The sequence below is a fragment of the Prionailurus bengalensis genome, chromosome C2 (assembly GCF_016509475.1).
Source record: "Prionailurus bengalensis isolate Pbe53 chromosome C2, Fcat_Pben_1.1_paternal_pri, whole genome shotgun sequence".
NCBI classification, from domain to species: domain Eukaryota; kingdom Metazoa; phylum Chordata; class Mammalia; order Carnivora; family Felidae; genus Prionailurus; species Prionailurus bengalensis.
The window spans coordinates 3,545,665-3,572,631 of record NC_057350.1 but is presented as its reverse complement, the minus strand read 5'-3'; the positions used below and the strand labels follow the sequence as shown (position 1 = coordinate 3,572,631).

The following is a 26,967-nucleotide window of genomic DNA, read 5'->3' as shown; positions in this document are numbered from 1 at the left end:
TGGAGGGCCCTGTGTCCTTTAAGCTGACAGCCCCTTGTCCTGTGCGCATCGACTCCCGCTCCCTCTGGTGGCTTCTGTAGGACGGGTGTCTCCTGAGAGAAGTGGCTGGTTCCGGGTCCGGGGCAGACGTGTGAGGTGAGCCCAGAACGTGTTGTCACACTAGAAAGCAAGGACGCTATCAGGGGACCAGGTCGTGGCGGAAGGAGTCGGGAGCCAACGAGAAGAGGCCGGAATGGGTGAATGAGGGGGGCGAGGGCAGCGGGTCAGAGCACAGCCAGGCGCCGGCCGCCGGTGCGCGTAACAAAAGGGCAAAACGAAGCGGGAAGAAACTGTTTGGTGACGTGGGGAAGAATGCTAGAAGACCTACACCTTATTTTGCAAACTGGCCACTAAGGAGTTCCGCATTTATTCCTCCTTGCCTGTGTGCTCCGCGCCTCAGAGCTAAATAATTGGTGAGGGGAGGCCCGTCCTTGTAGACGCGTGCTGCCCACAGGAAGACGTCACGGGATGAGGACCTCACAGTTTCACTGCTCCTGTGATTCTCACCCGCGGTGAGTAACCGGCTCGGGCCGGGGACGTCTGCTGTCGCGCTTGCTGTGCTCCTCACTGCCCGAATCTGCCCCCGCCTCGAGGCCTCGCCACCCAGCTCAGGAAGGGCAGGGAGCAAAAACGACACGTTGGACCACATCGCGAAGACGGAATCTGCACCGCACGGTGTGGGAGGCTGCGGGACAGACGGCCCGGACTCTGCGACCAGAGCGCGGGGGCAGAGACAGAGGTGCAGGGCAAACCTCCAGATGGGGAGACCTGGGGGACACATCAGGACAAGGCGCGTGTGGACTGTTTGGAACCCCATTTAAAAACAGACACGGTAGCGGGGTGCCTGCCGGGGTGGCTCAGTCAGTTAAGCGTTGACTCTGGATTTAGGCTCAGGTCATAATATCACGGTTCCTGGGTTCAAGCCCCGCGTTGGACTGCACTGGCAGCATGGAGCCTGCTTGGGATTCTCCCTCTGCCTCTCTCCGCTCCTCCCTTTCTCTCTCTCTCCCTCTCTCTCTCTCTCCCTCAAATGGACACACTTTAAAAACAAATACAATAGTGAGAACGTAGGGAGTCAGGGAGGAGAGAGCACAGGCTGAGTATTTGATGCTATTATGGGGATTATTCTTGTTTGGGGAGTCACGACGATGGGGTTGTGGTGGTGTTTAAAACCCTATGTTTTAGAGATACATCCTGAAAATTTGCCGATGAAATACGGCCGTGTCTGGGATTTGCGGCAGAACGGTCCTGGGACGGGAAGGGGGTCGACAGAAGGAGGAGGCGCGGTCGGCCGCGTGTTGGCAGTGGATGAAGTGCGTGATGAAGCCCACGGGCTTCACTCTTGTGTCCTGTCCCCTTCCACCTGTGCTTGGAAACGTCCAGACGCCTCAAACGTGCCCTTCCTCCTCCCCGGGTCCTCCTCCAGCTTTGGGTCCTTCTCTCTCCTCCCAGGCTCAGCGAACCCTCCTGAAATGGTCTGTCTGCTTTACGTGACCTCTGCTTCCTGCTCCCACTCAGTCCCCTACGAAGGTCTGCCCGCCCCCCTGGAAGCTTCAGTCCCCGCCTTCTGGGCCAAGCCTGTAAACCCTGACTCCTGTGCTGCATCTGGCCCTCTCCCTCCCCTTCTGGAAACTGCCTTCCTCGGGCCCTTGGACGTCACCGCCTGCCGGCCTCTCCCACCACTGTGTCCGCGGCTTCCAGCTTCTCCTCTCTGTCCGGCCCCTAAATGTTGGCCCCCCTGGGTTCCGTCTTAGCCTCCTGCCTGGGCGAGCTTCTCCCCTGCTGTGCATTGCTGTCCACACCCAGCCGCCCCCACCAGCCTAGGATTCTTCCAGAGACTCTAAAACCACACATCCAGCCCCGGTCAGCATCTGCACTGACGGGTCCCCTGGGCCAAATGCTCAACAAGTACAAATATGTCCCTCTCCCGCCTGCCCCCCAAGTCTGTGTCCCGCATCCATGTCTCCCTAGTGACTCCGCCACTCACTTAGCTGCCCAAGTCAGGCATGTGGGGGCCAGCCCTGGCTCCTATCTCTCCGTTGCCTCCTTCCTCTGGTCTCGTAGATCTTTCTCCAACCCGTGCTCCCCAGCAGCCATATCTCGGGCCCAGACAGCCACAGGAGCGGCTCTCTTGCACCCTGTATGCCCCCTGTTATCACGTGTAACAGTGCTGTGATCGCTGGTTATCTGTGTGACATGTTCCCTAGCCGGGTGCTCTCTGAGCATCACGTCTGTCTCTGCCTCCCAGAGCCGTGCTGTGGCAGTGGGGCCCCGTCGCCTCTGCCTGCCTCTTGGCTTGGGTCAGTGGGAGAGTAGGACTTGAGAGAGAGGACTGCTCACTCCCTGCTCGGTCCCTGCCAGGCCACCGCCAGACAGCAGTCACCCCCGCTCCCAAGCCCCAGCCCCCTCCTGCCGAGCACCTCTGGCCACAGCCTCAGCTCCGCCTGCCGTGCCAGCAGCTTCCTGATGTTGCTAGCCTAAGGATGCATTCCCCCATTAGTTTCCCTACACCCTGTGCCCTGCTCGAACTTACGGAACGCCCCCCGTACCAGGCTCTGCCCCTGCCGCACACATCCTTGTCCTTCCTGGAGCCTCAGAACGTGACCTGACGTGGAAATGAGGCTGCAGATGTAAATAGTTAAGATGAGGTCATGTTGGAGCGGGGTGCACCCGAAATCCAACGACCTGGTGTCCTCATAAGAGGGGAGACATGGAGACGCAGCGCGACGACCGGTAGCTTGGAGCCTGGCGTCTGCAAGCTGAGAAACCCCGAGGATTGCCGGCAACCCCGGAAGCTAAGAGAAAGGCCCGAAGCAGATTCTTCCCTGGAGGCTTCAGAGGGAGCACAGCCTTGATCTTAGACTTCCGGCCTCCAGAGCTGGGAGACCATAAACTTCGGCCGTTCGAAGCTACCCAGTTTGAGGTACTTGGTCACGGCGGCCCTAAGAAATGCCCCTTCCTCACGCTCACGTCGATTTGCTTTGGAGTGCACCCGGCCTTTTGCTCTATGAACTTTTCAGAGTCAAGGCCCCTTGCTGACTTGGAGGCCTCAGTGCCTGGCACAGGGCCGGCCGCTCTAGGCAAGCAGTAAGCATCTGTTGGATAAGAAAGAGCTTGCCCCTCGTTTGGTCTGTGGCTCTTTCACCGAAATAGCATCAAAACATTGACAGCAAGCATGGAAGTTTGGGGTTAAAGCAGAGGCCACCCCCCACCCCCCACCAGGCGAGGTGTGTTCAGCTGACCAGCCCCAAGTCTGGCCGCCCTGGGTTTGTCCGTGTGGAGCCCTGGCCCTCGGCTGTGTCAGTGGCCCCCCGAGGGCACACCGCCTGTGGCCTGGCGCGCCTGGTCACGATTTGGAGATGCTGGATATGAGAAGTTCACCTGGATTTGAATTCTTTCTGTTCTTCTAAGAAATTTCCACATGACGTGTCAATGAAAGAGAAGGAAGAGCTGTTAGATTCTTTACAATTTCAACTGTTGTAAGATCTGTGATGGCAACAAATGGTTTTAAAATTATCTGGTCGCACAAAGAAAGCGTCTCAGTGGTGACGTGCGAGCTGCGCCCTCCGTCCGGAACCTGCGTGCGGCGTCTTCACCGTCAAGCCTGGTGCGTTCTCATCGTGAAGCAATCACAGGGTTTCATTCCAAAGTGTGACCTGTTTGTTTTATTTGGGGAGTTTGACACAAATTGATTATCTCCCCTAATACATTTTTAGGTGTTTCTTATGATCGCATACCCGATTAATATTTTATAAAAGATAAATATTGTCATCATTTCTAAAATTAAAAGACTGACACTCTCAGCAAACACCATGAAGACCGCCCGGCTCCCTCCGGTTCTTCCGGGTGCCATACAAATACCACTTTCTCTGAGAGGAGATGTTGTGAACACCGTCAGGAGACGCCATTCCTGTGGCACCGCATTCCTTCACGCGGCTGGCAAACAGAGACTGGTGTCTTCTGAGTCAGGGCTGGACCCTGAGAATATCTCCAACCCCAGGCCGGGGGCCAGGAGGTAGATTTAGAAATAACTGGGACCAGTTCCTGGTGATAAGTCAGGATAAACTGGTTTCTACTGCCCCCAGGAAACGCAGCGCAGACTAGGAAGACGGAGAGAGTGGATCCAGCTCGCAGAGTTTGAGCCCACCGGGACCGGCTGAGGTTGGAGGGCAAGGCAGAAACGGCCTTGTGTGGGAGAAAGCACGCCTCTTGGAAGTGACAAAGCTCGGGCAGGAAGCTGTAAGCGCGGGTCAGGCCTGTTGTCCCGCTACTAAAGGACCAGGTCGGGTTCCTGCGGGCCAAGGGGCGTCGTGAAGGGTTTTTGTTGGGAATGACGGGATCCCAGCTGCTTCAGGAGGGCGATTTGGTGCCGCTGGGAGAGTGGGTGCCTGAGGGAGAGCCTAGAAGTGGGGGGAGGGGACGGCTGATGCACACGTTCAGTGACAGACAAGGAGCCCTGAGCAGATCCTGCAGGAGTACCAGAGGAGGGGTGACCTAGGACGAGCTGGGAGCCACACTGGGTGGGTTTGGGGATCACTCAGAATGGAGAGTCAGGAAAGGGAGAAGGGACTGGCAGACAGAGACCCTGCCAAAAGGAGAGAGACGTTGAGGGGCCTGCGGCCATCCCCAGCAGGTGTCCTGTGGCCGAACCCCGGGGCCACCTGCAGCCGGCAGGTTTCCTTTCTGCATGGAGAACCTTTGCAAAAGCCAAGTAGGCCGTGCATTGGACACAAGTCAACTCAGCCAACAGAAAAGGATAACCGTGTTCTAGAAACAGAACGGGGCCCCAGGGGAAACCGCCAGCCTGGCAGGGGAGGAGGGAGCTGGCCCGAGGGAGATGTTGGGCGGGGCAGGGCCTGTCGGTGTGGGCCACTGTCCCTACAGACCTCAAGGTTTTCTCAGGGAGGCCCTGGATTGTTTTAGCCCTAAGCATTGTTCTTAGTTTTAGCTGGGGGCAGCCACTTCCTGGAATTTCATCTGCAAGATGTGTTTTCTGCTGCGCTTTGCTCTTCCTGGGAGGTGCTCCTCTGGGAGCTGGGCTTGGGTGCTCTGTGCCTACAGAGGGTGCTCTGTGGGTGCTGTGGGAACATCATGGGGCCCTCTGGCGGCTGCCCAAGGTCAGTTGTGGGCCAAAAGTGAGAGCGGGATGCAGAGAACAATTGTTGGGGGGGGGGCGGGGGAACGGGGACCATGTGTGAAGACACCAGCAAGTGCAGCGGATGCAGGTGACTGGAGCCAGGCTGGCCTTGTCCGGCTAACCCTGTGAGCTGCTGTGGGTCATGCGCGTCCAGACGCGGTAAAAGAAGGCTCAGCAGAGCCTCTCCGTGGACCCCACTTTCACTTAATACGATGCTACTTTCCTGATTCTGACCCTTGAGAAGGGACTATAGGAATAAAGGCCAGTGGCCCAAGGCACGCCCTTTTTAGCGCTGGGCCTTCCCGCGGGACGCGACGCTTTGTCTCTTTGCTGCTGGCCGGCAAGACCTGCCTTGAGGACTAAGGGGGGGGGGGGCTCCCCGGGGGCTCCCCGTTGGCCAGTGGAGAACAAGCCAATGCATGCCCGGGAGCCCGCCGGCAGGTGCAAGGACACAGGACGGCCGCCGAAATACCGCCCGGGGGGATGGCCTGGGGGCCCCAGCAGCCGGCCGGCCGGCAGCGCCGTTCGCGTGGGGGCGCCCCCGGGGCTGTTTGGGACCCTGGACGCGCCCCGGGGCCGGGGCTGAGGCGTGGATCGCGGGAGGGAGGGGAGGATCGGAGGAGGGGGATGAGCCAGAGAGGGAGGGCCGCGCCGCCCGCCGCCGCCCGGCCCCGGCGCCCCACGGCCCGCAGGAAAGTGAAAGGGGCGGCGGGGCCGGCGGGGCCTCCGCGCGCCGCCCCAGGAAGTCGCGAGCAGGAAGCGCCCGCGGCGGCCGGGTCGGGCTGCGGCGCAGGTGAGGCACGGGGACAGGGCTAGGGGCTGGGCGGGGAGAGCGGCGCGGGGTGGGCGTCCTCGGGCTTGGCGGCGGCGCGGCACCTGCCGCGGCGGGGCCGGTCCCGGCGCGCCCGCTGCCCCCCGCCCCGCCGGCCTTTGTGCTTGGCCTTGGCCTGGGCCCGGGAGTCTCGACTCCTTCCGTGCGTCCGGAGGGACCCGAGCGGCGCGGGGACCCCGGGCAAGTGGGGGCAGGGGCGGGCCGAGCGGTCCTGCGGGTCCCCCCCTCCCCACCCCGCCCCGGCCGCGCTGGCATTGGGGGACCGGGGCCGCCGCGGGAGGAGCCCCGCGCATTGTCCGCCGCGCGCCGGGGACGTGGGCGTGCCGCCGAGTCCGCCTCCCCCGGGACCGGCCGCCGGGGAGGAGCCGGCGGAACAGCCGTCCCGGAGGCTCGGGGCGCCGGCGCCCTGGGCCTCTGGGCGGTTTGCGTGCGGCGCGGCTGGTTCCCGGGCTCGTGAGCCTCCCGGCCGACGCGAGTGACAGCGACCTTGTGGATCGAGAGGGGAGCGCCGGGACGTCCCCCACCTACTGACCACCACCCATCGGGCTCTTTTTTCCTCTTTCTCCCACCTTCCGGCCCTCCCTGCCCCAGCAGCCACGCGGCCCATCCCGGTGACCCGGCGACTGCTGCCGGCGGACCGCCCGGATTTGCATTTGAACGGAGGACCCTGGAAAGCCCCAGCCCTCGGCCCCCAGGTCGGAATTTCTTTCTAAAAGGGGAATGAATTGTCACGCCTGCCTCTCCTCCGGCTTCCCTGAGCTCGCTGCCGGGAACGTGCTGCGTGCCTCGGATCTGAAATCCTGTCAAGTTGTTTGAGTTGGTGACTGTGTTAGATTTCCTCCCAGGCCCCTTCGCTGGTGTCCTTGTGGGTCAAGGCTCCAGACCTTCGGTGTCTCACCATGCAGGTTCTGTTTTGTGCACCACCTTTGAGGTTCTGTCTGCGGGTGGAGGCAAGGACAGTGGTACAGGTAGAGGAGTCCTTTTTTGTGTTTAGACCCCGGGAAACACACAGTGGCCATTGTCATTAATCTTTAATATGGAATAGAGCCTTTAAAGTACCAACCGCAGAAAGTATTTTCTCTGGCAAGGAAGCTGTATTCGTTCTCTCTCCTCCCCTCCCCTCCTCCCCTCCTCCCCTCCTTCTCTCTCTCTCTCTCTCTCTCTCTCTCTCTCTCTCTGTCTCTCTAAGAAAAAAGAAAAACTTTTGGGGGGCAGGGCATGCACTTGCCATCCATGTTTGTCTCAAAATAAGGCCCACTTTTAAAACTTTGTCTTTAAGTAGGTCATTTAAAATGTGCTCAGGGTTGTGTAGATCGTTTAGAGCAGCACTCAGTTCTGGAAAGACCCTTTCCGCCTTACTCTTGCCATTACCTCCTTTCAGTCTCCTTATTTTTGCTTGGAAGAGCGCACGGAGCCACTGCCGGGCCACCAGTGGAGGGTCTGAGGCCGCCCTGGGGAATGCAGGTCTCCCTCGGGTCACTCCTCTCCTAGCTGGCTGGGTTGGGCTCTTCCAGAAGGTGGGTGTAAAAACGTGCCTGTGGCAGATTTTAACAGAGTTGGTGGGGGGTCCTGAAGTTGCTGTCTTTGGTGATAGAATGACACTGGACATGCTGACTTCTCTCCCGAATGTTGAGTTCCAGGGGCGCCTGGAAAGAACGACGAGGGGAAAAGTCTGTCTCCTTTTTATGTGATTGGGCTGCATGCCAAACACAGGATGTCAAGCAGGTGCTTTGCCTCGTTCTTCTGTGCTCTCTGGAGGGGACAGGACAGCCTGGAGGAAGCGAGGTGGGAGGGAGGACAGGGCTGAGAGGATCTGGACCTGAATCTGCCCAGTGTCCAGCCCCGGCGAGCCATCTGTCCCTGTTGTCCTCCGTAGAAGGGAACGCCATGCCTCACGGTGGTTACAGGAGTCCTCGCCGTGAACCTCAGAGGGCTCGGCCGGCTCTCCGTGGAATGCTTCTCAGTGGGCACCGCCCGGGCTCTGGAGGAAGGAGCCTCATTAAGTTGAGCTCTTAACATCTCGCGTGTAAAATCACTACCTTTATGCAGCTTAACTGCACTTGCTATGAGAATTATGTTGCTTGGCTTTGACCCACTGTACAGGGGAAAAATCCGCTGTTGTTTTCAAAAGAGATTGACGTTTTCCTCCCCTGCTGTTTTCCAGTGCCTTTTGGATTTTTAAATTTTTTTTGAAATTACAGGTTTTACCAGAATTGAGGTTGGTTGGTTGGTTGATTGATTCAGATGACAATAGAATATCCCTAGATAAGCCGTGCCTAGAGAAGCAGTGTTTGGACAGAGGAAGAAATTGCACTCTGACCATCCATTTTCAGGCACTGTGAAGTTGAAATAAAATCGTTCACTACGAGGTCATTGTCGCAAGATTGTTTCTCAAAATAGATTTAGGCTCAAGCAGGGGCCCACTCGTTTTGAGCAGAGTTTTAGTAAAATATTTTGTAAATCTAGATTTTGAGCAAAAACATTTTTGAAGCATTTGTGGAGATGCATTTCACACATCTCTTGAGCCCTTGCTGCGTGTGAAGTTCTAAACCTCAGTCACGGGAGCGGGGCCGTCCCCGGCAGTCCTGGGCCTCCCTCATCCGTGTTCACAAGAACACTAGCTGCTGTTTACCAAGCATCTTCCACACCAGGCCCTGTGTGAAGGGTTTTCCACGGACAATCTCCTGTCCTCTTCATAACAACCCTAAAATGTAGGTGCCATCATCCCTATCTTTTAGGCAGGGACCACAAGGGAGCAGACAGTTTAAGCAGCGTGCCCAGGGTCACCCAGCCCAAGGCGGGGGGGGGGGGGGGAAGGGGGGGGGTCGGGAGGGGTGGTGCAGCGGGCTGGCGGAAGTTCAGGCACAGTTCTGGCTGGAGCAGACTCACCTCTCCACTGCCTCCCTGGGTGGAGGGTTCAGGGTCGGGGCTTCTGGGATGAAAACTCAGCAAGGATTTTGAATTTTTCTCTACCGTCATGCAGGGAGATCCTTGAAGAAGGTGTGCGGAGGAAGAAGGGAGAAGGGAGGGCTGGAATGAAAGAGAAGGAGACGCCCAGGCACTGAGGAACTTAGTTGGAGTGCTCCGACTCTCCTATTTGCTTTGCTTGTTTGTTATCCCAAGGAAGTTGCTTGAAGACGTTAAATAAATTTCAGCTGCTTTAGATTGAGATTAATGTTTACTCAAAGTAGCTTTCTTTGAAAAAGTATATAAGCCGGTGAATTTTTGGCCAGGGTCCTACAGTGCACCGTGTACCGTGTTATTTAATGCGTTGGTCCAAAAGACTCCTTGTTGCCGAGCGTGGTGGATAGACTGGAAAATAACACAAGTCATGAGGTTGGCTTTGGGACGGGGGACAGATCTCCCTGGGGTGCTGGGGATCTCTGAGGTGACCACAGGAGATGAGGAACGGAGAGGCAGATACGCAGTCGAGTTCCTTCCCGTGGCATTCGGTGTGTTTCCACTGAGTTGCGCGGCCACAGTTCAGCGATCGGTTTGCTGATGTGCCATCTTGTCTAGGCCTGCGTTCCTCTCTGTTAGCGCGGCCCAGACGTGGCCTGGTCCGCGGTGGGCGGGATCGAGCGTGTCCGGGGTCCTGGCGTGCCCTGGTAATTGAGCACGTGGTGTAGCCACCGAGCACAACCGGGCTTCCTGTGAAGGCTAATATTAGCTCTGAGGAGTACCGTGGTTAAGAGCCAAGGGGTTGATCTGTAGACGTCTCCCACATGGAGGCGAGCCCTGGGTCGCCTGAGGCTTCATCAGAACATCGGGTGAAACTCATTCCTGTGATCTTGGAACAAGCCGTCCCGAGTGTGGACGCTCTGTGTCCGCCTTGTAGCGCTCACGGCGGGAGTTCCCCGTCGTGCTGGACGTCCAGTTTCGCCGCGGGCTGGCCGGCAGCCGTCCAGGGTGTTCCTTCAGCCGGGGACCCCACCGGCGTGTGCCGGTCACAACAGCCGACTTTTCCATTCCTCGTCCTCCTTGTAGAGAGCCGAGGCTCCGCCGGACGGAAGAGGGCCAGCGAGAACCAGCAGGACGCCTCGACGCACTTTCCAGTCCGCGTGAGCCGCAGCGGCCAGAGGAAAATCCTTGGAGCCGGGGTCAGGAGCCCGTGGAGGAAGCATCCTGCCTTGTGACCGGAGCTCCGTGGTCAGTGCGGTGTAAATGGCTCCCCTCCCTGCCGGCATCCGCTTCATCGTCTCCTTCTCCCGGGACCAGTGGTAAGTGATGGCACCAGCCAGGCCCGCCGCCCTGTGCCGGTGACACCGCACGGCCGGTGGCATCAGGAAGTCCCGTGGGCGACCGGCCTCCCTGCGACCTTTGAGTGGCCTGTCAGTGGTGCAGACGTGACCAGGATTGTCGCCAAACCGTCTTCCATCTTCGCTTCTGGCGGCGACAGTGTTCGGACCCCTTCACGGGCTCCGGTAGTTTCCGTAATGACCACAGTCTGCACAGAAAAAGGGCCACTGGCTCCCGGCAGGATGAAATAAAAACAGAAGGGCTGCGGGTGAAATGAGTGCATTAACTCCAAACTCAGCGAGCGGCTTAGCCAGGGCAGAACTTGCCGGGAGAAAACGAGACGTAAACAAGTGAGATGCAGACCCGAACACCACTTTCTGTTCTGAGAGCAACCTCTCCTGGCGTGTCCTTCTCATGGTGGGTTCAGGAACCCCAGGCTCCTTGGAGGAAGAAGAGGGTGAGGGCAGCCTAGAGTCAGGCTCTGCATCGTCCGGCCCGCCCTCTCAAAGGCTTCTCTTCCCTGCTGATCTCTATTGGGAAGGAACAAGATTGCCCGTACCCTCTTAGGTTCTTTCTTTGGGGGCATGCGAATTAAACCACAAAAGACAAATGTGATCACATATGTATGGGAGGTTGCAGAAGGGTGTGACTCAAAAGGGCTTATTTGCCATCTTAATAAGGGAAGAGGAGGAGGAGAAGACGTGTGGGAAAACCAACGATGTTCTGGAAAGAGTGAAATGGGCCGTTAGGGACTAGGTGAGAGATATGATAGTGCTGTGGCTACTTCTCATTTCCAGTAAGAAGGGTCGTCTCCCCTGGTTGTGCCCAGGGAGGGTTTTGTGACACTTGAGTTGTTCTAGGTGGCTGTGCTTTCGGGTGGGTAAGAGATTTCGGGAACTCAAATGCCTTCTATTCAAAATAGTTCTTATGCCATATTGGTGTATTCTGGACGCTTCTTCTCTGCCACGACAGCCCACTGGTGGCATCACACTCTTCCCTGCTTCTCAGGCCCCTGCTGGTTGGTGGGCACCCACGGGGTCTCCGGTGTGACCGCAGACATTTGCCTCCTTTCCAGAGTGGCTCCCGTGTCAGCTCATTTCATGCCTACCAGTAACCCGGCCACAAGGCTTTACACACTTACCTTTCATCTCCTGGGTGCTTCTCTTCGGTTTCTTTGTCTGTTTTGTACCTCTCTTTTGGTACAATGTTTAAACTCCCAGAGGAAAATTACAAGGATATCACAAAGAACTTGGAAGAACCCCTGAATGTCACAAATTCTTTTTCTTTTTTCAGGTTGAGGCAGGGGTAGAACAGAGCTTCTCACACTTTAGCGCACGTGTAAATCACCCCGAGAACTTGTTAAAATGCGTTGCTGACTTGGGAGGTCTGGAGTGGGGCCAGGGAATCTGCATCTCCCAGGGGATGTGGAGTCCGTAGACAGCACTTGGGGTAGCAAGGATATAGAGTATCACTTCCATCTCTGCCTCAGACTTGCTCTTTGACCTTCAAAAGTTATTGAACCTTTCTGGACCCAGCTTCCTTCCCTGTAAAAGGAGAGAGCTGGCTTTAAGATTCCTCCGAAGGGCTTTATGTTTTTCTCCCAGCAAGCATTGCCCTTCCTGACAGCACCTGACTTCCCTCCTTCATGTGCAGTTGTGGGAGTGACGCAGGCTGGCTGGGTCCCTGGACCCAGAGGGGGGCCCACAGGACCAGCCAAGAAGGGCTCTGGGTTTCACACGGGATAGAAATGAAACGTGAGCCGAGAGGAAGTAATAAACAGAGTTTATTAAAGATACAGAGAGAGTGTGGATACAGACAGAGCTTTTGGGAGACTCCGAGAGGAAAGAAGAGGGAGTCTCCTGTTTGCTTGGGGCCTGGGGTTTTTATTGATGGTGGTCTAGTGCCTATGTCTTCTCAAAATCCGGGAACAAAGACCCAGACGAGTGCTTAGGTGTCGTCCACCAGTCACTGATGCCCTGGGGCCAGGGGTCTTGGTGAGTCCGCAGTCTTGGAAAAACATTCATGCCGCTGATGAGGACCCGCCCAGTCACTCCTTAGATGTCATCTCTTGTGCTCGAAGAAGACTCCAAAGAAGTCATTAACTCCTTGACCTTGACAAGGAGGACATATGTTACCTGTTCTGTAACAGGTGTGTAAGGCGGGGGTGTAGGCCTTAGCAAAAAGCTAGAAACAGGAAAAAGAAAAGAGCAGTTTTTTATGGGGTCCCTTTAGTTTCCCTGTCTCAGCAGGTGGGTAAGTCTCATGCTTTCGGGTCCGTTATGGTGGCCAGCGGAGGCCCTTGAGGCTCTGTTCCGTGGCGGTTCTCACACAGCCCACGTCCCCCGGGAGGCAGGGTAGGACCCAGGATGGGCTCTTGGTCTCTCCTGGGACGTTCAGTCTTTTTTGTTTTTTACTTTTTTTTTTTTTTAAATGTTTAGTTTTGAGAGACAGAGACAGAGCGTGAGCGGGGGAGGGGCAGAGAGAGAGGGAGACACAGAATCCGGACCAGGCTCCAGGCTCCGAGCTGTCAGCACAGAGCCCGACACAGGGCTTGAGCCCACTGACTATGAGATCGTGACCTGAGCCGAAGTCGGACGCTCACCTGCCTGAGCGCCCCCGGAGCCCCCGGGACATTCAGTCTTGAGGGTCTTGAGTAGAGTGAACCTCGGGCAGAAGTACTCTTGAAATGCAGCGAGTCCACCGTCCATCAGCATGGAGCCTGCTTAAGAATCAATCAGTCTCTCTCTCTTTCTCTGTCTCCCCCCACCCCTCTCCCGTGCTCATGCGCACGTGCCCAAGTTCTCTCTCCAGAAAAAAAAAATGAAAATAAATGATACTAGGAATGGATGATAGCCCATTGGATACACTAAGAATCTAATGAGTAAGTGAATGCACAAACAGGAGAAAGGAAGCCCCTCCCCAAGTGGAATGCCAGCCGCTAAGTAGAGCAGCCGGGCCCGCGATGGCACACTGCCGTCCCGTGACCGTCAGGATCACTGCTTCAAGCCTGAAGCTTCCGTGCACACATTGTGGAGGAGGTGGGAGGGACAGGGCGGCCATGTGGTCTCCACGTATGTCCCCACGGTTCCTCCGTTAATTGCTTAGAAAAGGTGTGGCTCTCCCTGAGGGACAGACAGGGGCAGACAGCCCCTTAGCCAAGTGGCCACTGCTAACACCACACCGACATCCTGCCTCTGCTTTAGGATGCTCTGAAAAGGACTCCCATCACGGCTAGGCGTGGTTTCACTGTTTCCAGACGAAGCCTGTGGACCGGTGTCTGTGCCAAATCGAATTGCTCCGTTACCCTCGTCTAAAGTATGCGTCATTAGTTGCATACAACTCAGAGCGATAACACTCAGAGGAGGAAACGGATGCTCTGCCCCGAATCTCTCAGGTGGCAGCAGGCTGCTATCCATCTGGGGACACCTGCGATATTCGAGAACGTGTCCAAGCAGACTCTGGAAGTGCACACCTGTCCTGGGCTGTCGCTGCCGAGACGTGCTCTGGTTTTGCTAGAGACGTGGTGTTAACCCGCACGCTGTTCTCGTGGTACCGATAGACGCGGACGAGGCCACCGTCAGACGTCCCTGCGAAAAGCAGGCGGAACAGCCAGGAACGAAAGTGTCAGGCAGCTCATTTGTAAGGGTTCCTGTTTAATGTCCACAAGCCTGTGTGTAACACAACACAAAAATAAAAGCATGGGATGGTGTCCGTTTCCCAAGGCTGCTGTAACAAGGGACCACAAACTGTAGGGCTCCCGACAGCAGAAATTTCCTCCCACCGTCCTGGAGGCTGGAAGTCAGAGATCCAGGTGTCGGCTGGTCCGCAGGGTGGAGGGAAGGCCCCCTCCTGCCTCTCCTGGCTTCTGTGGTTGCTGGCAGTCCTTGGCTTGGCTGTGCCTCTGCGGTCACATGGCCCTCTGCCCTGCCTGTCCCTGTCTTCACACGGCCTTTTACAAAGATAGCAGTCATTGGATTTAGGATCTCATTTGATTTGAGGTCGCACATGAGCTAAGTATGACCTCAACTAATTACAGCCCCAGGACTCTACTTCCAAATAAGGTCACATTCTGAGGTTTCTGGATGGACTTGAGTTGGGAGGAGGGAGGGCTGGGGGGGGGGGAGACATTATTCAACCCAGTACAAAGTGGATAATAGAACAAATAACCATCCACAATCTTGTTTCGTAAACGACAAAGACAGAAAAAGGAGGGTAGAACTACAAAGTGGGAAAAGGAATCAGGAGGGCCGCGTAGGACTTGGGTCCCATAACCCCGGGTAACCCCGAGGAAGTCGAGCGTCTGCTCCCTCTCCAGGACAGGCGTAGTGACATGGCTGCTGTGGCCAGGCCTTCTGGAAGGGGAAAAGTCGACCTCTGCTGCGGGCTCTTCCCCCTCCCCAAGTCCCACGTAAACAAGAGGAGGAAAGAGAGGGAGGAAGGACCGTCGGCCCTGACACTGGCTGAGTCAAAGATACCGCTTTCCTCTTTGGGAGACACAGTTTCCATCTCCAAGAAAACTCCAGTTTGCCGTGTATGTTCACCCTTCGCCCTGACGTCGGGACAGCTTCTCTCAGAGAACCCTGCCGGCCTCTCGGCACGTGCCCTCCCCAAAGACGCTGATGCATCACGGAAAATTCAGATTGGTCTGGAAGCACGTACAGCTCCCCTCTGCGGCCCCTGTACTCAGGGGGCATCCCCCAGCGAGGGGCCGTCAGGGGAACGACCTTCACCCACCAGGCCCTGCGCGGGGGAGTGCCCACTGTAGAACTGCCAGCTAGGGAAGGAGACAGCGGCCCGGGGAACGAAGTTGGAGGCCCAGGGAGGGAGGACAGCAGCCTCGAGGTGGAGGGTGGAGGCCCGGCTCGTCCACTAAGTCCCAATAACCTGGACGGACTGCACCATCCAGGAATGCAGGGTAGGGTAGGGCCCCCGGGCTCTTCAGATGTTATCTGGACGAACCGAGGAGCTCTTTATGTCTGGGTTTTTTGACTCTATTGAATAAACATGTTAATGTATTTAATAAAAATCAAGTATTTCTAAGTAGAATATTCCGTTTATGTCTGGGTGGAGGGTAGAGAGCGTGAATCCAAAAGCCACTCTGTCAAATTCCTGAGCGGAATGACGATGAAATTCGGATTTCTCCTGGCTGATAACACACTCGTGAACCGGTGTTACATAGCATCCTCGAAGGTTCCAGATGCTTCTCTCAGACTCTGGTCCGGCAGATGCTGGAGCTGACTCAGTCCCAGACCGGTGTCCATACTCCTTGTGGAGACTGGAGAAGGGAGCTCTGTGCCCAGGTGGGGGCAGGTCGGGGTCCCTGTGGAGGTGGAGCCCCGACTTGCCCCCTTCTGTCACCCGTGCCTCCACCGGAGGTCACTACCCGCCGAAGTGGACACTCTTCTGGAAACTCACTGGCCTTTTCAGACCAGAAACAGGCAGGTTCTTCGGGGCTTGGGGCTGCGCCTCCCGAAACGAGGGGCCTGCCTCTACCTGAGAGCAGGTAGAGGCCCCTGCTCTCATCTCTTGCCGAATACTCTTCCTGCTCACCTGTCTCCCTCTCTGAGAAATACTTTTGTAGAAAGTGGTTCAAGCTCTAAAGCTGGAAAAACATTTATCTTCTTACACAATTATCTTTTCTTGAGTCTCTGATTCAGATTCATTTCAGTCTTCCTCTCGGTTTGCTTTCCGCATAAGCCGAGAAGAGCAGCAAGGCTTTAGGCCAGGGTTTCCTACGTCATCGGCCTTGATCGTCGCATGTCCGCATCGCTGACTTTCTCGTGGAGGTGCCTGAGGTATTTATGTTCCTGCATTTCTTGTGTCCTTCTACCAAGTTGCACAGAAACAAAAAAGTAAAGAATAAACAGGATCTGAAACACCCAGGATAGTAGGCTTACAAGAAATTTGCAGTTAATTCTGTTACGGACTAGATGACGGTTTCTTTCTGTCTACTTCATGGACTCTGTTCATGTTCCGCATCTCAGATTTCTCTTTGTAGTCGTTTTTTTTAACGAATATTTAAATAGCTTCGATTTGGACAAAAGTGGCAGATTTTTTAAATGTGATATTATGGCCATCCTGCATACAGGATTAATAATGATATAGGACTGAATGAACAATATACAGCATAAGACGATTTAAAATGCATCCAGTATAGGGGCGCCCGGTGGCTCAGTTGGTTAAGCGTCCGACTCAGCTCGGCCGATGATCTCGCGGTTTGTGAGTCTGAGCCCCACGTCGGGCTCTGTGCTGACAGCTCGGAGCCTGAGCCTGCTTCAGATTCTATGTCTCCCTCTCTCTCTGCCCCTTCTCTGCTCGTGCTCTGTCCCTCTCTTTCAAAAAATAAAATAAAAACGTTACAAAATTAAAACACATTAAGTACATTAAAATACAATACAGTTACAGTGTTTTAGTATGTGTGTATTTATTTATTTACTTACTTATTTTCATCCTGATAAGTGCCCTCCTTAATCTCCATCCCCTACTCACGCTTGCCCCCACCCACCTCCCCTCTGGTGACCATCAGTCTCTATAGTTAAGAGTCTGTTTCTTGGTTTGACTCTCTCTCTTTTTTCTTTTCCTTTATTCATTTGTTTGGTTTCTGAAATTCCACATGTGAGTGAAACCGTATAATATTTGTCTTTCTCTGACTGACTTATTTCACTTAACGTTATACTCTCTAGTTCCGCTCATGTCACTGCAAGCGAGTGGCAAGATTTCACTTTTTTGTGGTTGAGTAATATTCCAGTGTATACGTATACCACATCTACCTTATCCATTCATCAGTTGGTGGACACTTGGGCTGTTTCCATAATTTGGCTACTGTAGATGATGCTGCTATAAACATAGGGGTGCACATATTCCCCTGAGTTCGTGTTTTTGTATTTGGGAGGTAAATACTCAGTATTGTGATTCCTGGGTCATAGGGTAGTTCTATTTTTAACTTCGGAAGGAACCGCCATACTGTTCCCTAGAGTGGCTGCACCAGTTTGCATTCCCACCAGCAGTGCACCCGGGTTCCCCTTTCTCCGCATTCTCACCAACACCTGTTGTTTCTCGTGTTGTTGATTGTAGCCGTTCTGACAGGTGTGAAGGGATATCACAGGGTAGCTTTGATTTGCATTTTCCTGATGGTGAGTGATGCTGAGACTCTTTCCATGTGTCTGTTGGCCATCTGGGTGCCTTCTTTGGAGAAGTGTCGGTTCATGTCTTCTGCCCATTTTTAAATTGGGTTATTCATTTTTGGGGTGTTGAGTTGTAACAGTTCTTCATATATTTGGAAACTAACCCTTTATCAGATATGTCATTTGCAAATATCTTCTCCCATTCGGTAGGTTGCCTTTTCGTTTTCTTGATTGTTTCCTTTACTGTGCAGAAGCTTTTTACTTTGATGTAGTCCCAGGAGTTTATTTTTGCTTTTATTTCTTTTGCCTTGGGAGACACATCTAGAAAGATGTTGCTATAACCGATGTTAGAGCAATTACTGCCTATGCTCTCTTCAGGGATTTTTTTTAAGTTTACTTATTTTGAGAGAGAGAAAACAGGACTGGAGTAGGGGCAGAGAGAGAGGAGAGAGCTAGAATCCCAAGTAGGCTCCACACTGCCACTAAGAGCCCAACACAGGGCTCAAATGCACAAACCGTGAGATCATGACCTGAGCCAAAGTTGGACACTTAACTGACTGAGCCACCCAGGCACCCCTCTCTTTAAGGATTTTTATCTCCTCAGGCCAGTATCTCTCATGAATATAGATGTGAAAGTGCTTAACAAAATAGCATCAAACCAAATCCAACAATAAATCAAAAAAATCATACGCCATGATCAAGGGGATCTATTCCTGGGATGCAAGTGTAGTTCAGTGTTCGCAAAACAATCAGCACGATACCTTACATCAGTAAGAGGAAGTATAAAAACCATAAGATCATTTCAAAGCATGTCAAAATGCTTTCAAAAAACATTTGACAAAGTGTAACATCCATTCATGATAAAAACCCTCAACAGAGTAGGTCTAAAGGGAACGTACCTCAACATCATAAAGACCATGTATGAAAAACCCACAGCGAACCTCATATTCAGTAGGGAAAAACAGAGCCTTTCCCCCAAGGTCAGGAACAAGACAGGGATGTCTGCTCTCACCACTGTTGTTCAACGTAGTACTGGAAGCCCTAGCTTCAGTAATCCAACAACAAAAGGAAATAAAAGGCATCCAGATGGGTAAGGAAGAAACAAAACTCTCGCTGTTTACGGGTGACATGATAGAATATATAGAAAACCCGAAAGACTCCACCAAAAGTCTACTAGAACTGATAAATGAACTCGGTAAGGTCATAGGATACAAAATCAATTTACAGAAAACTGTTGCATTTCCCTTTTTTTTTTAGCATAATTAGAGCATTTTATTTATTTTTAGTTTGAGAGAGAAAGAGCGTGAGGTGGGGAGGGGGCAGAGCAGAGGGGGGGAGAGAGAGAGAGAATCCCAAGTAAGCTCCACACTCAGCGCAGAGCCCAACGTGGCGCTCGGTCCCATGACCCTGGGATCACAACCTGAACTAAAATCAAGAATTGGACACTTAAGGGGCGCCTGGGTGGCGCAGTCGGTTAAGCGTCCGACTTCAGCCAGGTCACTATCTCGCGGTCCGTGGGTTCGAGCCCCACGTCGGGCTCTGGGCTGATGGCTCGGAGCCTGGAGCCTGTTTCCGATTCTGTGTCTCCCTCTCTCTCTGCCCCTCCCCCGTTCATGCTCTGTCTCTCTCTGTCCCAAAAATAAATAAACGTTAAAAAAAAAAAAAGTTTAAAAAAAAAAGAATTGGACACTTAAGGGGCGCCTGGGTGGCGCAGTCGGTTAAGCGTCCGACTTCAGCCAGGTCACGATCTCGCGGTCCGGGAGTTCGAGCCCCGCGTCAGGCTTTGGGCTGATGGCTCAGAGCCTGGAGCCTGTTTCCGATTCTGTGTCTCCCTCTCTCTCTGCCCCTCCCCCGTTCATGCTCTGTCTCTCTCTGTCCCAAAAATAAATAAACGTTGAAAAAAAAACTTTTAAAGAATTGGACACTTAACAGACTGAACCACCCAGGTGCCCCTGGTGCATTTCCATACACTAATAATGAAGGAGCAGAAACTGAAATTGGGAAAACAAATCTGTTTACAGTTGTACCCAAACCAACAAAATGTTGAGGAATAAACTTAACCAAAGAGGTGAAACACCTGTATCCTGAAAACTATGAAACATTGACAAAAGAAAGTCAAAATGGTGCAAAGAAGTGGAAAGCCATTCCACGCTCATGCATTGGAAAAACAAACATTGTTCAAACGTCTGTACTACCCAAAGCAATCTATAGACTCCATGCAAACCCTATCAGATACCAAGAGGACTTTTCTCAGCCCTAGAGCAAGCACTCCTAAAATGTGTATGGAACCACAAAAGACCCCGAATAACCCAAGCACTCTTGAAAAAACTGGAGGCATCATAACCCCAGATTTCAAGAGACACTACAGAGCTGTAGTGATCAAAGTAGCGTGGTACCGGCACAAAAATAGACACATAGGTCAGTAGAACAGAGTAGAAAACCCAGAAATAAATCCACGATCGTAACGTGTGGTCGATTAATCTTCAATAAAGGAGGCAAGAATATGCAATGGGAGAAAGACGGTGTCTTCAACCAATGATGCTGGGAAAACTGGACAGTGACATGCAGAAGAATGGAACCGGACCGCTTTCTTACGCCAGACACGAAAAGAAACTCAAAACTAAATATGAGACCCGAACCATCAAAATCCCGGAAGAGAGCACAGGCAGTAACTTCACTTTCTAGCTATGTCTCCGGAGGCAAGGGAAACACAGTGTACTCTTAACGCATCTTGTATCATTTTACGTCACCCCCCACCTCTGTTCTGTGTTTCAGGTACAGAGCCTTCATTTTTGTTTTGACATTTTTGCTGTATGCCAGTTTCCACTTATCCCGAAAGCCTATCAGCATAGTGAAGGTAAGAAATCATAAAAAGCACCCCGTTTCATGTCCTGCCTATGATTTCCGTAAGGAACTTGTTACTTTAGGAACGGGTTTGGGAGCGAGGGAGGGGGTGGGGTGGTGGTGAGACAAGTGGAGGAAACAGACGGTGTAGAAGCAAGTTATCCTCCTTGGTTTCTCTTTTCTGAAATGAACGTCTTCGAAGTGTTTTTAGGGTTTGTAACTCCAGAGGTGCCGCATTAGTCGACGGTTGCAGATTTCTAAAGCTTCGTTAAGTATTTATTCTGTCCTGCGTGAATTTTTCCCTCCAGACACATCTGATCTGAAATCGTTCCCCAAGGTGCTTCTCCCGTCACCGTGCTCCGATCCTAAGCCTGGCCGTGGTGGCCCCGCTATTCTTAGAGCCACGAGCTTCTGTTTGAGTGAGGGGTGAGCACCAGGTGACACTCAGCAGGGCACTTAACTAGACTTCAAGAAGAGAAGATTCAAGTAGACAGTCCTACGTAGTAGCCAGTTTAAACTGGGGAAGGAGCGAGATAATTTTCTTACCCTCACAGGAACGACATCATTTTGCCTATAGACTGTCAAGGCTTTTGACTCTTGGTTGTAGAAGGAACAGGAAATTGTTTGTTGCCAAAGATCGCTTAGTCAGAACTCGACTGCCTGCCCCCTCACCCTCTGGTCCTGGGCAGGGACCCAGATCGGGCACCGTGATTCTGACCTTTGTAGCCACGCTTCCTCCCTTCCCGCCCAGAGGCCTTCAGGCCAGCGGGACAGGGAATGCCGAACACGGCCATCGTTCTGTGGACAGTTTTGTGTTCCCTGCTCTCCAGTAACGCCCAGTGGGTGTTAGTTAAACAGCATCCATCTACTCAAAGGATCCTACAGTTCGTCCTTGACCCCCAGTTAGCAGGAATCTTCTGTGCCCTTCAGTCACTGGAGTTTTTGATATACCAAGTTTGAATGACTGTGGGGGGACAAGAGATGGTGGGATGTGATGCACCCAACTAGGGACTCTAAAATCATACCAAGGACCCGCCACTACATTTCAATGCTACCACTCACTCCTTGTCTTCCTTGTTAGGGAAGCGCACATACGGCTCAAGGAAAGGCAAGTTCTAAGAATGGAAGAGGCCATTAGAGGGGTCCCGGTGAGCGCCGTGGGGCTGAAGGAGCTGCTGGGGGTTCAGCATTGACCTTGGGTGGGGGGCAAACGCCTAGAGTAGGGAGGGTGGGCTCTCACCGGCAAGCCCCGCCTAGGGGCAGAGGCTCTGTGCGAGGACACAGGAGGGGGCGCCGGCCGCCACAGGACCTCCGTGGCGGGACAGGACACTTGGATTCAATGCGCTATCACAAGGGTTCTGCTCAGCCAGGAAGGGATGTAGCATTGTTGTGGGGCACCCTCCCAGCTTCCCCGCCGGGAGCTTGGGGCTTACTGATGAGGCGGTGTCCCATCAACTCCTATGTGAGTATTGCATCCGTCAGGGCACCTGCTGAGCCCCGTGGCAGGGCAGGGTGCCCTGTTCATCGTTTGACAGTCCTCGCAGCAGGCCTGGGGGCTCGGGAGCCCAGTCCCCTCGTGCAGGGTGGCGCAGCTCCAGCAAATTCCACAGGGTCTCTGCTCCTGGCCTCTGTGCCGCGGGCCCGCAGGGTGTGGAGTACCTGAGTACGACCGCAGCCTCGCCCCCGGCTTTTCTTTAACACACGGATCTTCAGGCTTAGCACCTGCGATGGGCTGAGCTGAGGTTTCTTCTTCTCAGGTGGATAAGGTTGTCCCACTGCCTGCAGCAACTTAAGCTTTATAACACCTGACAAAGCGCTCACGTGCTTGGGCCTCTTCTGTATAAAACGAGAAGTAAGGATGATTCTGGGGACACAAGGAATAGTTTGAATTCTCTGCAGCCTGTATCTCCTAACACATTATAAGCAACACAAAATTAAAATATATTTGCTTACCTGGAATCGGTCACCAGGTAGAACGGTTCTCATTCTGTAGAGTGACAGGTTCTCATTCTCATTCTGTAGAACGCTTCTCATCTGTAGAGTGACAGGACATATGTCATGTCAGATTTAGACTACTCTGTTTGGACTCGCCTTTAATCACCGTTGAGACATTCCACTTGTCTCTGATTTTAGTGGAGCAAAAAGAAAGCAAAGATGACAGTGATGGAGAGCCGGGGGCACAGCCCTCCCCCTTCCCACATCCTGTCCCAGCCGGCCTCAGGCCACGAGGCTGGGCACTGGCGGGGCCTGCTCCAGGCACTGGGTGCCTCTGGGGGCTCTTTCTCCCCAACGCGCCGCCCCCGTGGGCCCGAGCGTACCTGAGGGCAGGGGGCTTCTCTGGGGAGCTGCAGGGAGCCCTGTGCCCCACGGGAATGGGGACACCCACTGGTTTGAGTGTGAGCATCCGGCCCTCCCTACACACAGGGCCTGTAGGAAGGAAGGTGTGAAACCCTCAGCAGCAGACAGAAGACCGCCGGGAAAGCTGGCCACGGTGCACGCCGTGGGTAGAGCGGCCAGTGTCCCGGTGTGTGGGCTTCATTAGGACACAGCAGCGTTTGTTTTTTTTAAGTTCATTTATCTATTTTGAGAGAGAGAGAGAGAGAGAGAGAGAAAGCACGATCAGAAGAGGGGGAGAGAGAGAGGAAGAGAGAGAATCCCAAGCGGGTTCCACACTGTCAGTGCAGACCCCAACGTGGGGCTCGATCCCACAAACTGACGTGACCTGAGCCCAGATCCAAAGTCAGATGCTTAACCGACTGAGCCACCCAGGTGCCCTGCCACGGTGTCTTTTTAACTGAACAAAGTCTCCCTAGAATATATGTGGAAAAATGTGCAAGAATTAATGACCAAGGAAAAAATTAAGCCACCATGATCAAGTTTTTATGGTATGCCTGAGAGTAGACCAAGAGGTCCGTAGAAGAGAATAGAAACGTGGCGTGGTCGACGGAGGTGCTGGGAAAAGTGTAGCTTATTTAGCAAAAGGCATGAGCACAGCTGGCTACTCGGCTACAAGAATGAAGTGGGGTCTCTGTCTTATACAAATAGATGGGTACATTAAAGAATTAAATGGGGGGGGGGCGCCTGGGTGGCTCAGTCGGTTAAGCGTCCGGCTTCGGCTCAGGTCATGATCTCGCGGTCCGTGAGTTCGAGCCCCGCGTCGGGCTCTGTGCTGACAGCTCAGAGCCTGGAGCCTGTTTCAGATTCTGTGTCTCCCTCTCTCTGACCCTCCCCCATTCATGCTTTGTCTCTCTCGGTCTCAAAAATAAAGATTTAAAAAAAAAAAAGAATTAAATGGGAAAAATAAGTAAAATTCCAAGAGCGAAAGTATGTCCATCTTAGAGGTGTGGAGTTGGCAAGCCCGAAGGCGGCCGGCCAGAGGGGATGGCGGGCGGGGTCGTTCACGGACACCCGGTGGCCGGGCGAGAGCGGTCACAAAGGCGAGCGAAAGTGGCCCCTGATTGCATCACTCCCGCTGTCGAAACACTTGCCCCCGTCACGGCAGCGAGGGCAGGGAGACGGCCAGGCGCTGGCAATGGGGACGCCAGGCTCCCCCCTTCTGGGGACCATTTTGTGAACCGTATCTCTTCCGAGATAGAATATGCACCCTTCAGCCGCGCTGGGACCCTTGCCCATTAACCGAAAGCGCCTCCGTACTTAAAATCTGCAAATGTGTCTTTACTGTGGCACTGTTTGCAATTTCAAAAAGAAAAAGGAAAAATCCTGCATATTATGTGACCCTAGTCAGCAGGTGAAAGAAAGTTTGAGTAAATTATGGCCAGTCCATAAGCTGATATACGCAGCCACTTAAAAGAATCACAGGGGCGCCTGGCCGGCTCAGTCAGAAGAGCGTGCGGCTCTCCATCTTGGGGTCGTGAGTTCGAGCCCCACGTGGGGTGTAGAGATTACTTAAATAAATAAACTTCAAAAAGTAAAGAAACAAGTATTAAGAAACAAAACGATAATCAATCAGAGCCAGACCAGGTGACACAGGAAGATTTCTAGAGCTATTTTGCGAGGGGAGAGGAAGGTGTACTTAACGTCTATATAGAACGGTTCCGTTTCTGAAAACCAGAGGAGGCACGGGGGCAGAAAGCCCCCCGTCCCCTTTCCGTGCCCCTGTGGCAGCGGGCGTGGTCTGGCGGCGCGGTCCTGTGGTGCCAGTGGTTCCCGCAGACCAGCTGAGCACACGCAGGGCCCGCCGCCCTTCCCGCGGTCAGCCTGTCCCCGCGCTCACGCTGCTCTAGCAAGTTCCGTGGGCTGGGTGGCTCACCAGCAGCAGACGTGTACTGCTCTCAGTCCTGGGGGCTGGAAGTCCCAGATCGGGGTGCCAGCGGGGTCCGGCCTGCAGATGGCCGCCTCCCTGTGTCCTCACGTAGGGGACCTGCCGTCCTCACAGAGGCCCCCGCTCCTACTCCATCACGGGGGCGGGGGGCAGGTTTCAACACAGGGATTTGGGGGAACACAGGCATTCAGACCGCCACAGGTACCGGAACTTTCCTTTCTCCTTTAGGACTTCCTCTGGATAATGCCTTGGCAGGTTCTTTTAACCCAAAGCCTGATAAAAGGAATGTAAAGGACTAGTTAAAGTGAACGGGCCCACGCCACCTGGTGGACCACAGAGAGCTGACCACACGTGTCCCTGCATGTGGACTGCGTCCACACTCACACATACACGCATGCACTCGTGCTCTAATCTAAGCTCTCACTGTGCCGTCTACAGGGGGCACAACCACGACCCCTCTCCTGGGGGCGTTGACGAGGCCGGCATCCCACTCTGACCTGCCGTCCCCATCGTCACCGCCCTGAATTCCTGACCCCGGCCTGGTCCCCGGCCTGGTCCCCGCCCGGTTGGTTTTCTGCTCAGTCACCCAGAACCAGCAGCATCACTGGGGCCTGGCAGACCTGAGAACCCAGGAGGTGCGCCCCCCCCCCCCCCACAGTTGGGATGAATGAGTCTATGAGGCTCGTGGCTCAAGTTGAGGCTTAAACAACAGTCTTCAGTAAATGTGCGTCCACGTACAGATATGCGTGCCTAAGTCTGCGTGGATGTGAGCGCGTGTAGAACGTCGGTGCCTCGGAAAGGCCATGCTGCCCGCTGATCCCGCGCGGTTCCCTCTTGTTGCCCACTGGTAGGGGCACTGGGGGAGGGGCCAGGGCTGGAGATGCATCTGCAGACGGGACAGAGAGCACCCGCACCCCACCCTTGCCCGCCCCCCCCCACCCGCCTTGTGGCCCCGTGGCTGTTTTCGTGGCCGCTTGCCGTGTCCCCCCATCCTGCGGACACCAGCCCCTCCCGCCCCCACCCCCACCTCCCAATCCCCGTGGCACTTGCTGTGTACTTTGTTGCTGTCCCGCCGTGTGGCACGTGGGCAGCGGTAAATAACCTGGAGGGTCGTGTACCTGGAGCCTCCAGGCCACATAGTCTCCTGATTGCTTGGCTTTTATGACCGCCTGGTGTCACACGTCCATTAGTTTTGTTACCTGTGGAAACATTCGCGTAAAAATTGGCAAGGGCCGAGGACTAGCCCCCCGTCGCTGGCACACCAGGGTATGAACCCGTTCCCCTGCTGAGGGTTTTTCTGATCAGATCCTCTTGGCCTAATTCATCCTTCCTTTCCCTCACACACCGGGTGTGGGAATAAAGCTGGTGGCTGACAGCCAGCACGCGGCGATAGAAACAAGCATCCGCGGGACCAGTGTGAAGTCTTTGCTGGCTCTCCTGCAGCCCTTCGGCCGCCCGGAGGGTGGAGATCGCGGTTCTGGTGGGAAGGGTGCGGGCTGGGGAAGGGCTCAGCGTGGCCGCCGGAGGCTGGAGTGAGTGGGGGGCCCCCTGCCTTGGTGAAGTCGCTGTGCCCTCTGAGAGTCCAGGGGAGAAGCGGGAGGCCAGCCCCGTGGCACCAGAGTCCCCGCGCAGAGTCCCCCTCATCACAGAACAACCAAGATGAAACCCTTTTCTGCTTGTTTATGACACAAGAAGGGATCCTTCCTCATCTTTCTTGGTCCCAGGGGATGTGGAAGCCCCGCTTGGAGCCGTGGCCCACGGCCACCTCCTCCCTCGTTCCGTCTCGGCAGGCGGGTCAGCGCCCGGCCTGCCTGCGGCTCTCTCGGCGACGGATGGACAGCGAGGGCGGTGAGGCACGGGGTCTGGCCCAGGGAAGGGTGACTTCTGCGGGGAGAGGAGGAGCCAAGTATGAACCCGGGGGAATGGGGAAGGGCCGCCTGCTGTGTGCAGGGCAGGGGGACTCCAAGATCCAGGCCAGCACAGCCGGCCTCCGGCCCCGGGAGGGTGAGAGGAAAGCTGTCTTGCAAAGACTCGACTGAGTTTGTAAAGCGGAGCCCGCGGAGAACTTTTAGGGCGAGGTTTGAATGCTAGCAGAACGCCCAGTGCTGATGACAAGCCACGGGACCACAGAGTGGCTGAGTCCCATGTGCCCTGCCAGGCCTCGGTGGCGTGTGTCCGTGCAAAACCAGGAGGCGTCCAGCCCAGGCTGACCACAGCCCTGGCAAGGGCAGCCGTTCGCAGGAGCCTCTTTGGTGACTCCCTCTGGAAGAGACGGGTGCCAGGGAAGGAGGCGGTGGGCAGGACGTGTGGCCGCTGTTCTTTCTGGGGCCAGCTTTCCTCGTGAGCCCCAGACCCCTGCCTTCACGCTGCGGCTCCGTGAAGAACGCCGCTTGGGGCCCCGCTCCCACTAAGGGCCACTCCCTGCCCTTGTGGTTGCCTGCTTTCTGCCCTCACTCACCCCTGGGGGATT

At 54.7% G+C, this 26,967-nt stretch overlaps 1 protein-coding gene across 6 annotated transcripts in view; it reads left to right on the top strand.

Annotated features, from left to right (window-relative positions):
- The window catches only part of SLC37A1 (solute carrier family 37 member 1), a 78,403-nt gene that overhangs the window by 7,403 nt on the left and 44,033 nt on the right, over positions 1–26,967 (top strand). For 2 of the 6 annotated variants that reach the window (XM_043593531.1, XM_043593530.1), the window contains 2 exons: positions 9,996–10,228; positions 20,147–20,228. In XM_043593531.1, coding sequence (XP_043449466.1) covers positions 10,173–10,228; positions 20,147–20,228 — 138 coding nt within the window. In that variant the 5' untranslated portion in view covers positions 9,996–10,172. Of the gene's footprint in view, positions 1–5,829; positions 5,970–6,328; positions 6,704–6,733; positions 6,977–9,995; positions 10,229–20,146; positions 20,229–26,967 lie in introns of those variants that run through there. The other 4 variants (XM_043593529.1, XM_043593532.1, XM_043593528.1 and 1 more) reach the window with 4 other exon arrangements.